Consider the following 11705-nt stretch of genomic DNA (forward strand, 5'->3'; position numbering starts at 1 on the left):
GTGATACATCATCCTTACAAACTAGCCTACATTACAAATGAAACCTTGTATGATAATTCATTATGAAAAGCTATTATTTTAATTTAACTTAAATATGGATGGAACACTTTTTAGATGAAGTGAGAAGGTCAGTTAATAAATTCTTTATCGTTGCATTTTGTTTAAACATTAAAAGCTACAATTCATTTAGCAAATTACTTGCTAAAATAGTACCAAAACAACAATAAAAAGCATTGAAAAGGAAAGCAGAAACTGTGGATCCAATGGAGAACAGTATAAAGAAGAATTACAGTAATGAAATATGAAATCTGTAAGAGCAGTGAATAACATGATTGGCCAAAATAGGACACACACACACACAGTCATGTTTTACTCACTGTATTTCGCTGTATTGTTAAATGAGTGCACACAAGGAATATAAGATAGTATGTGAAATAAAAGCTCTCATGCATTCCTAACCGTAATTTCCATTAAACTAACTAAAGCTGCCAGTTTCTCCTTTATGAATGTTTGAGCAGGAAGAGGAAGGTGAACTTCGTTTCCCAGAGTGCATCGCGCTGACAGCTTCTTCCTCGCGACAAAAATGGCGGCTCCTTTAACACTCCTGCTGATAGTGGCTGTTACAATAAGAGCCGTTTTATTCCGATCCAGTTTGGCAGAATTAATTTCAGAGAGGGTCGAGGTGGTGTCGCCTTTGAATGCGTGGAAACGAGGTATGATTATGTATTTTTTTCTGTATGGGAATGCTGTATACTGATGGTATGTTCTTGTATGGCAGCATTGCTGAGCTGTCAAATGAAGACGTGCATTAAATATATTTTCAGCACATGATGTTTTCATGCTTTATTTTTAAGTCAATTATAGTTAGTTACATTATTGTTTACTTATATATCTGATTTTAAATATGCAGCATCAATGGAATACGCAGATTTTGAACTCCACAGCCTGTTGTGGCACACAGCTTAATATCTATTTACAGTATGTCTTGTATTGAATGGGTTGCATTACTGCAAATTGTTCTTAAGTTTGATTTTACATCAAATCCAACATTCTAACATTCATGTTATATTTATAATACAGTCTGGCAAATATTGATAAACTGGAGACCTCTATGAAGTGATGTGATTTTTGGGCGTTGTTTCAGTAGAAAAACCCTTACAGACCTGTTTCAGTTACAGTAGTGTTCACTTCACTACCTTGAATAAAATGACTTATGTATTTAGTGGGAAATGTCTAAGCTCGTTAGCTGTTAAATACATAATATGATTGATTTTTGAATTAAACAGTTGTAGAGGGTCTTGCCTTGTTGGATCTGGGGGTCTCGCCTTACTCAGGAGATGTGTTTCATGAAGTAAGTTCTATTTGACTTTTTTCCCCCCAAGTCTATTCTCCGATGTGTTTAATTGTTCTTTTTATTTCTTCCAGACACCCCTTATGATATACCTCTTTCATTTTACAGTCGACTATGCAGAGATTGTTTTTATGGTGAGTCCTTATTTTGTTGATTGTCTTTCTTGTTTCCTTGCATCATTAGACCGTGCAAAAATGACAATTGGTAGCAACAATCTCAAATCTGATTTACTATTCAATGTTCCAGGTTGCTGTGAATTAATATCATAGTTTATAACTATTACTGTGTGTTTGTGTTTTTGTAAATTTCACTTCTTGTACACATGTAAGTATACTCATGTAACGTTATGTCACCAGATAGCAGATGGAATCACAGCGGTGGCTCTTTATCTCTCAATTCAGACTTATAACAAGAATGTGGTAAGTTATAGCTTATATCTTTGTTGATATCTGTGTATGTTTCATAAGTTAGAGCCTATTAATTCATTATATTTTGATATTATTATTACTTTTTTAAATATTTTATAAATTAACATTCATCTTTGTGTGCTTTGTAGTTTAGAAAACAGAAATATGCCCTGGAATCGGACCGGTATCCCGCCGACTGTTTGGAGCTCCTCCGCTCTCCGAAGGAAATGTTCTACATCCCCCTCAAGGTTGCCATGTTGTAAGTTCTGATCAGGCTTTAAATCAAGATTATGCTATCGCTTTTTTTAATTGCAAAAAAGAAACTCGGCCTTAAAAGTAAGGCACATAATTTCATTTGTCTAATTGTCTTCCAGTTATCTGTTAAACCCCTTCACCATCCTGTCTTGTGTGGCAAAGTCAACTTGTGGGCTGAACAATGCCATTATTGCTCTCTTCATTTTCTGTACATTAAAAGGTGAGTGTTCCCTTTGTACACTTAAAGGAAAAAAACTGATCACAGTTTCCACAAAAATGTTGAAATGTCTCTTGAGCAGCAAATCAGCATATTAGAATGATTTCTGAAGGATCATGTTACACTGAAGACTGGAGAAATGATGCTGAAGATTCAGCTTTGCATCACAGGAATAAATTACATTTTAAAACATTAAAATAAAAAAATTGTTATTTTAAACTGTAATAATATTTCACAATATTGCAGTTTTACTTTATTTTAAAGGGGTCATATGACGTTGCTAAAAAAGAACATTATTTTGTATATTTGGTGTAATGAAATGTGTTTATGCGGTTTAAGGTTCAAAAAACACATTATTTTCCACATACTGTACATTATTGTTTCTCCTCTATGCCCCGCCTTTCTGAAACGCGTCGATTTTTACAAAGCTCATCGTTCTGAAAAGCGAGGTGTGCTCTGATTTGCCAGCTATCCAGTGCGTTGTGATTGGCCGAATACCTCAAGCGTGTGACGGAAATGTTACGCCCCTTACCATACTGTGATGCCCTGTGTCCCGGCGCGACGAGACAAAACCAATAAAACTCATTATAAACGAGGCATTTGTTGCATCCAGTGGGGACATAATTACTGATTATAATGACTTATACTGTCTTTTTACGCGTTGCGTTGTATCGTGCCGCGTAAACATAAAACCACGTCTGCATTTGTGATCGGAGAAACGACAAACAACAAGCGCTACTCTACACTGCTCAAAACTCGCGTTTGAATTATCAGTGGCAAATCCTTTAAATATGAAAACATACTTACAGGCTGTGAGTCAGAACAGCCGGCATTGTATTCTACTCTACCAGGATCAGGAAACAATCCTCCGTAATCCGAATATTTGGGTTGAAGTGTTCTGGAACAGTGTTGTAAATACAACTTAACCACTGATTTCTAGTCGTGTCCATTTTTGGAAAACACCTTTCTTTGCGTAAACATTTGGGCGGTGTTATGCAAATCTTACCACGCAGTGACGTAGACATGTGGGGGCGTGTTTTAGGAGGGCGTGGACGAGTCTTAACTTTTAAATAGAATATCTCTTTGGGTTTGAGACTTTAGTCTTTGCAACTTTAGGGATCTTATCTATTCACTAACAGCTTGTAACACTCCAAAGAGAAAGGCAAACTTGAAATCGCATCATATGACCCCTTTAATCAAATAAATGCAGCCTTGGTGAGTATAAGAGACCTTTCAGAAACTTACTGTCCCCAAACTTTTTAACAGTAGTGAATATGCAAATTGTGATGTAGTCAATGTATAATCAGAAGTAGTAATGGTTATGAAGCATCTCAGTGAACGTGTCACAAAGATCAACGCACATCGTCAGAAACACATTTAGGATCAGCAGTCTTTGATCTGAGTAATTAAGAAATTATCAGCTGCTCATATTTGACTATTATTTATTATAATCATATGAAGTATGAAATAATTGTCTGTGGTTTACTGTATGTGGTGTTGTTGTGGATTCTTCAGGTAGTGCCTTGTTGAGTGGGATATTGTTGGCCTTGGCTACATATCAGTCCATCTATCCTCTGACCCTGTTTGCTCCTGCACTCCTATTCTTCCTGCAGGTGAGAGTCTGAACTCAGACTAATGCAGATACATTGCTCTAATGGCCAAAATGAAACATCTCTCTCTCTCTTTCAGAGGTTATATATCCCAGTGAACCTGAGGAGGAGTAGTTTCTGGTGCTTCACTCTTCAGTATGCGTTCATATATGTGGGCAGTCTGGTGGTGATCACTGGACTCTCTTTCTTCCTCCTGGGCTCCTGGGACTTCATCCCTTCTGTCTATGGATTCATGTCAGTCAGCAGTCATACGCCACACGCTTTATTTGCAAATACATATTTATTATTCAAATATTTACTGTGTGTGTATTCCACAGATTTTCTGTTCCAGACCTGACTCCAAACATCGGACTCTTCTGGTACTTCTTTGCAGAGATGTTTGAGCATTTCCGTCTCTTCTTCATCTGCGTCTTCCAGATCAATGTCTTTTTTTACACCATCCCGCTCTCCATCAAACTCAAGTAGGTCCTGCATATACCTGAACATGAGCAATGCGTTCATTTAGCATGTATAGCACTCTTATGTGTAAACGATTCAATCAAACAGGGAGCATCCAGTGTTCCTCATCTTCATGCAGATTGCCATCATCTCCATCTTTAAGTCGTACCCTACTGTGGGAGATGTCGCCCTCTACATGGCATTTTTGCCAGCCTGGAGTCACCTTTACCGATGTGAGTAGCTGTTTTCATTTAAACATGTTAACAGATTTGCTACTGAAGCGGGAAAATGGAGTAGGGCATATCAAAGGGTCCTTGATGTCCAAATGTCCTTTTTTTGAACCATGAACCAGTTGCTACTTGCTATTGCTAGTCAGTGACAGGTGGTAAAAGTAAAGTGACATTATCATTCTAGAGAGCATTTCATAGGAAAATGAGTATTTATTGTAATATTAAGTTTTCCTTTTTTCCATTTTCTTTGAAAATAATTTTACAATTTTAAAAGTTTATTTTATCACCATCATATAAGCTAAAACACATGCACAAAAAGCCACAGAAACTCAATTTTGATTTCAGTAGGTCTTTAGTCATATCAAAGTGCTTATAATTAATAGCTTTTATGAATTTGTTCCCTATTAATGCATTACATATTGATATACACTGCCATTCAAAAGCTTGGGTTCAGGAAGAAATAGTTTTAAAGAAATTAATATTTTTATTTAGCAAGGACACATTAAATAAATTAAAAGTGACAGTAAAACATTTTTAATGTTGCTAAAGTTTTATATTTCAAATAAATGTTGTTGTCTTGAACTTTCAATTTCAAAAAAATTGTATCACACTTTCTACAAAAATATTAAGCAGATAAAAGTTATTTTAAGATGTAATAATATTTAATATTTAATATAAGTTTCTTATACTGTATTTTGATCAGTTAAATGCAGCCTTGGTGAGTATAAGAGAGTTCTTCCAAAAACACTGAAAATCTCACTGACCTCCAAACTTTTGAAGAGTCGTGTAAATTGAGCAAAATATTATTTCATTTTTTTGTGTGGGTTTTTCTCTGACTTAAAGGGCTCATATGATGCGATTTCAATTTTTCCTTTCTCTTTGGAGTGTTACAAGCTCTTGGTGCATAAAGAAGGTCTGTAAAGTTGCAAAAATGTTCTTTTTAGCAGCATCATATGACCCGTTTAATCAAATGTGGAGTGTATTCCGTGCTGTTCAATATATTAAGCACCTTTAGAAATAATGTGTGTACTATTTTCAGATTTCATAGGAAAATCAAAATTTAACATGGTAAAATACGATAAAAAGGGGCATTGCACTTGTATTGGCAGCCGAAAGCATGCTGTATTTGCAGAATATTAAATAGACACAAATGCAAGGAGTTGGGCTTCTGTAGAACTTTGTGAATGACTGCTATTCAAATATTGTGGAAATATGTAGACTAAAGCATCCAATGCAGATTCTGTGCAAGCCTGCATAGACACGCACTCAGTTTGTATTTGTGCAACTGGATAAACTGGATAAATCTGCTAGCAAGCTTTTTACTGAAATCAGCTGCAAGTATTGAATTTTAGAAATGCATTTTTTGTAGAAATGAGTTTTCTTTATTTCTTTCTCTCTTTATATCAGTTTTGAGGAACATCTTTCTGGTGTCGTGCGTGCTGTTGGCATGCTCCGCTCTCTTTCCTGTGCTCTGGCATCTGTGGATATACGCTGGCAGTGCCAACTCTAATTTCTACTATGCCATCACATTGCTCTTCAACTTTGGACAGGTAAAGGGTCCCACCTTGATAAGCCATTTCAACTAAACACAATTGGAAATACAGCTGCCACGTTGTCTGTTTTGCTCACAAGTCTTTAAGTTAAACAAAAAAGTTTTCTTATAGCTCTTAGCCTCAAGGTAGAGTTAGATTCTATTCATTATACCATGACAGAAGCTGTCATGCCAGGTATTTCCTGTACTCATGGAGGTAGTACACAAAACCTGGTGTCAGGTTGCAAGAAAGATGACAGAAAGAAAGGCTATTGAACAACTAGTAAAATAAAGGCCAACTGCAAAGATAGCAGCGGTTATCCGCTCCTAGCTTTTGGTGTTTGACAGGCTCAGCTACGATAGTGTTTACAACTACTTGGCTGACAAATTGTGGGTGGAAAAATCGATGTAGGAACAAGGTTTCATTATGCATTAACTTGTATTAGTTTCAGCTAAACAGTCCCGTATTGGGTTAACCAAGACAGCTGGCACACCCCACATTACCCGTAAGGCACGTGCACCTCGCATTTGCTTCACAGTCTTGGAACAAATCCCATCTTTTTGTAGATATTAGAAGTCTGGGATTTGTCAGTTGGACCTCAGAACGAAAGTTCATTTAGTGAGCACTGTGAAAATTCACAGTAAAGTTTACAGATTACATGAACTAATGTCATGTGTGTTTACACCACCACAGATCCTCCTGGTATCAGATTATTTCTACGCCTACCTGCGTCGAGAACATCACCTGACACATGGCCTCTATCTAAAGAAGAAAGATGGCACTGAAGCCACTCTAGTGTTAAAGTGACCTTCTTTCATAGGACTTTGAGATCTCACCGACTGCCTCACACCCCCATATCTTTGCTTTTTTCATTTTCCATTCACACTACATTTTTTTTTCTCCAGTTTTTTTCTCTCTCACCTCAATTTGCCTCTCCTTGCTTTTTTCCCCATTACTTTCTTTTGCACATTTGAGCATTTTACCTCATGTTTGAATGTTGACACCACCTCTTGGACCAAAGCTGTTTTGTACGAGACTTTTTGATAATGGGGGCCGAATGAAGGTATCTGAGTGATACAGAACTTTACTATTTTGGCTCCCATGAGATGGGTACAAAGTTATTTTCACTTTTGATTTGCTTGTCTTTCATTGTTTCGAAAGATTTGCTTTCTTTATTAAACTCCATTCAAAAAGTGAGGTTGTTTGGCTGGACTTGTAGTTTGAAGTCATGGTCAGCAGAGGGCATAACATGAATGTGGAGACTTCAGAGGGCCAAAACTGAAGAATCCGATATGAAGAGGCGGTTATGTTCAAATGTTCTCTGAATGCTTTTCTTGGTTCTTGTTTTTTTAACCTCTTAATAATGCAAGAGGAATTAAGAGTTGCTTAAATATTCAGATTTGGTACTTTTTGTACAACAATTTTGTTTGTTTGTTTTATGTTCTTACAAAATGAGGGATTAAACTGCACTGCAATTTTATTTATTTTTAAATGGGCCCTGGTTCGAATTGGGTTTATTGTTCTGTTTTATGATCCTTTGGGATTAGGAATTAACCGCCTGGATTTACTTTGATCCGTGCTTTTGATCTAACACCAGGGCACGTGAACCTATCGATTGCACACCTGTATAACCCCTCCCTCTTGTGGTTAGACCTTCCTTCTAGTTCTTAGATGGTGGAATTTTCCATTGCCTGTATCGTTTCCAGACATTTCTAATAATCCTCCCTTTGGCCAGAAGACGCAAACATCTGGGTAGCTTTGATAATGAGGTCAGCTGTTTCAAAGTCTAGTGTGTGGAAGTCATCTCTAAAGTCATAAAGATGTAGATGCTGAAGGTTTACAAACATATGCTTGCCATTTTATTTCCACATGCACTGACATACCTTATTGTACCTTATGTTGACCTTAAATGACATAACGCAAATGGATTTCCTAAAACGACTAAATTAATTAGTATTTAAATGATTAACTAACAATGAAAGTATTTCATATCATGCTGTATATTAACCAAGAAAGTGTTAGCAGGAAGATTTTAAAAAATCATTCTTAATCCTTTTTTTTTTTGTCCTGATATTGAGCAAAAACAAGCAAAATTAAGATAAGACTTGTTTTCACAGAATACATTTTCAGTTTGCTTCCCACATTGGCATTTTTTTTTTTTTTTATGCTTAAAACAAAAACAAACATCAGTAATGTAAGTAAAAATGTTTTATATCTTGTACAATTTTAAAGTTAATTTATTTTGTTTTGACACTAAGATATTGTTACTGGACAACAAGACAGAAAGACGCATTCAGACAACTTTTTTGGGAGTATAATACACAGCATTTTGAGTGAAACTACTGACTGCAGTTGTTGTACTAGCCAGTACCATTTTCTTTCTTTCAGTCCTCATGGGAATTATTTATTGTGTTGTTTTGAATTCATTTTTCTATTCCATTTTACTTTGGTTGAACAACAGACTAAAGTTCATAAATGTGATTTTTGGTACCAAGTTAGAAACATTTGAATGGCCAGCGAAATGTGAACATGTCTGTGGTTGGCACGATTAAGGGCTTCTCTCCTGCTCGCATCGGAGATGGAACTGCAGGGACTCTTTTTCTTAAGTTAGTAATGAGATTTGAAAAACGTAAATGTGTTTTCAGGAACTTTTGCTTTTATTTTGAATGCCTACTACCAGCGGTTCAGAAATGTGCACACTGAAGTATTACACATTACGTGACCTCCATTTCACATTACTCATGGTTCCCCTTTCAGCCTGAAAGGAACGTTTGGGCCATTTTGGATGTCACAACACTGATTTGTAAATGACGTGGTGATTAAAATGCCAATAAAGATTATTTCTCAGTTGTGTTGTTTTGTTAAACCACATTGGTTCTTGATTTAAGAGATTTTATCAAAACTTATAAAAGATCCACCCATTATGCTCAGTTATTTGGGTGTACAACAGCAGTTTTATGGTCTGTTTTCTTTAAGGAAAAAGTGCCATTTAAATGAAGCCTGTCATGGGTTTTTATGTAGAAACAAGAAGTATAATCTCTCATGTCAGCAAGTATTGTGTATCCCAGTTCAAGTACATACCATTGCTGAAATCATGACTTGATGAGTGAACTAATGAATAGACTTAGTAAAGTTTGAAGTTTTCTATAGATGCTATAGGCTTGGCAAAAGCATTTTGTAGTTATGAAATACCTTTAAACACTGTCAAAATGTCACAGACTTTCATGTCAATGAGAGCTTTATAGGTCTCACTGACAGACGACACTGAAACAAGGTTAAGTGCTGTAAAAAAAAAAAAAAGTTGAAAATTGAGCATTTATGCCGCACCTGCTTTAGTTTGCCAAATACTTTAAGCTGTCTAGAGTGAAATGAAGAGATTTTGCATTATTCCCACTAATTACACAAACTCAACCCATCTGCATTGTGAAATTCATGTTTTGTGTAGAGTTCATTTTAACAAAAATTTTTATTTATTTTTTTCCCCCACACAATTTACATTTCTACTTTGAAACATATTAGCTATAAAAAGACTGTACAGACTTGCTTCTTGGCATTTGCCACAAATTACATTACAATAATTTTTTGTAAGTCATTACTGGGAGACGTCAATCACGCCAGGTGAATGACAGAATGACTGCATACATCATGTTATTCAAAAAAAAAATTTTTTTCGTTTTTATTGTACTGGTGTCCTTTCAAGCTCTTTCAGTGGATTAAATTATTACTTAACCACAGGTTGTTACGTTTCATCATATTTATCTTGAGATGTTTGTTTTTAGATCATTTATATTTGAATATTGATCTTCAGCTATAAAATAAATTGTCAAATTATCAGTAATAAATCATAGTTTGAGTTTATATTTGATAGCTTTCTTTGACATTTTAGTAATTGACATTCCCTGAGAATCCAAGGTAGGTAATATTTTACAACAAGGTTGTTAATGTTAACAATAGTTAAAATTAACTAAAACTATGAGAAGTACTTCCACAACATTTAATAATCTTGGTCAATGTTCATTTCTACATATAATACAAAATGTTTTAAGATTTCAAGTTAATATACTATGAATCATATGTACTGTATACGTTAACACTACCCAAGCGGTTAAAAGTTATTGTTTGCTGTTAGTTCATGATATGTATGCTAACAAATGTTAACATAGAAAAAAATATATGTAAACAAACCCAAGTTTGCCTAACACTGCAATTGCTTTTCATTCTCATGGCTTCTGTGCAGTTTGCCTAAATAATGTTGCATAAGCATTTACATAACTTCTGAGCTACCATGACAACTGCACGGGACCTGGTGAATCAGATTTTCATGTTACCATTCTTTCGCTCTTGAGCTGATGAAGCAATGCTTTGTAATAACACAGACTTGGTTCTCTTTGTGATTGCCGTTGACTCTTGGATAGACTAAAGAGAAATGCTTTCGGAAGCCTTTTGAAAAGGGCCCCTCATTCTGTCTAACTGGAAACTTGTTGAGTCATACGCTGACTAGCCAGCAGAATGCAAGAGGCTACTGAAGTAGAGCGTAAAGGACTAAAATGAAACATTTGGTCTACAACAAAATGCTTGTATTAAACCCACTAATTACAGACCGTAACTGTATAATGATTAAAAATGTAGGACAATGTCCTAAAGACAGCATGTTCTTTTGTTAAATGACCAAGAACAAGTCACAACTTTTATCAACACCTCAGTCAACGTTGTGATGATATTTAGACAAGGTTCCATGATAATTCTTTGTTTTTCTTTTCTTACACGTACCATTTTAGAACCATTGCAATGGTAATCTTTGTAATTCTGTAGCATTTTTTTGAAATTGTGTATTGTGTAAATGTTGTGGTGTATGAATATGGTACCATGTTATATATCAAAATACCATGGTATTGCCACAGAATATTGTATTTATCCTTCATCTGAACTGTATGAACAATATAAACTTAAATGTGGACCGTTTTATCTCCCGAGAGAATTTTCTGTTGTGTATATCTGTGCTGTGTACATCCCCCCAGACGCTAATGCTAAACTGGCTCTAGCACAGCTACACGACAGCATTAATAACAGCCTGGCTGCACACCCTGACAGTGTCTTTATAGCAGCGGGGGATTTGTATCATGCTGACTTAAAGACTGTATTTCACAAATTCCACCGTTATGTGAACTGTGCAACCAGAGGAGATAAAACACTGGACCAGGTGTATACAGGGGCGTGTCTAGAGCATTTTAAATGGGGGGGCCAGTCGGGGGCACTGGCTCAAAAGAGGGTGGCCGGGGGGTGTATACCAATGTGACTAATGCTTAAGTCCAGGCATATCCTCATCTGGGTTTGAGTGATCATATCTGACTCATGCTCCATCCCCAGTATACACCCATTATTAAGACTGCTAGGCCCATGGTGAAGCCAGTTAGAATATGGCCTAAAAATGCTATCCCTGAGCTACGAGACTGCTTCCACTACAGACTGGGATGTGTAGGATATCAGACCGAATCAGACAATCTAAGATTTGGTCAAAACATGGTTGAAACACGAGGAGCCGAATTCCACAGAGACCCAAGACACAGGATGTTCGTAAATCAGATCCTGGCACCACAAGCCTGAACCAACTAGCAGCTTTGAGTAGCTCACAGCATTTAAACAAAAGAACACTTATTGACAATTC

The 11705-nt window shown here is 36.2% G+C and overlaps 1 protein-coding gene across 1 annotated transcript; it reads left to right on the forward strand.

The window, feature by feature from the left end:
- The first annotated feature begins 533 nt into the window (after positions 1 to 533).
- On the forward strand, positions 534 to 8246 carry LOC107666169 (phosphatidylinositol glycan anchor biosynthesis class U protein-like). Its single transcript, XM_016457347.1, has 12 exons — positions 534 to 713; positions 1287 to 1351; positions 1426 to 1485; positions 1708 to 1770; positions 1908 to 2017; positions 2133 to 2233; positions 3746 to 3843; positions 3920 to 4074; positions 4158 to 4301; positions 4387 to 4511; positions 5916 to 6058; positions 6734 to 8246. Exons 1-12 carry the CDS (start codon positions 584 to 586, stop codon positions 6845 to 6847), a joined length of 1308 nt encoding a protein of 435 aa, XP_016312833.1. The 5' UTR covers positions 534 to 583; the 3' UTR covers positions 6848 to 8246.
- The last annotated feature ends 3459 nt before the right edge of the window (positions 8247 to 11705 follow it).

Source organism: Sinocyclocheilus anshuiensis, unplaced genomic scaffold, assembly GCF_001515605.1.
Source record: "Sinocyclocheilus anshuiensis isolate Anshui unplaced genomic scaffold, SAMN03320099.WGS_v1.1 scaffold447, whole genome shotgun sequence".
NCBI lineage: Eukaryota > Metazoa > Chordata > Actinopteri > Cypriniformes > Cyprinidae > Sinocyclocheilus > Sinocyclocheilus anshuiensis.

Excerpts from the sequence above, each read along its gene's own strand:
- LOC107666169 (XM_016457347.1), top strand. The coding sequence starts at position 584 with ATGGCGGCTCCTTTAACACTCCTGCTGATAGTGGCTGTTACAATAAGA. Across the intron at positions 714-1,286 it reads TTTGAATGCGTGGAAACGAG|TTGTAGAGGGTCTTGCCTTG; the intron begins GTATGATTATGT and ends TGAATTAAACAG. Across the intron at positions 4,302-4,386 it reads CCGCTCTCCATCAAACTCAA|GGAGCATCCAGTGTTCCTCA; the intron begins GTAGGTCCTGCA and ends TCAATCAAACAG.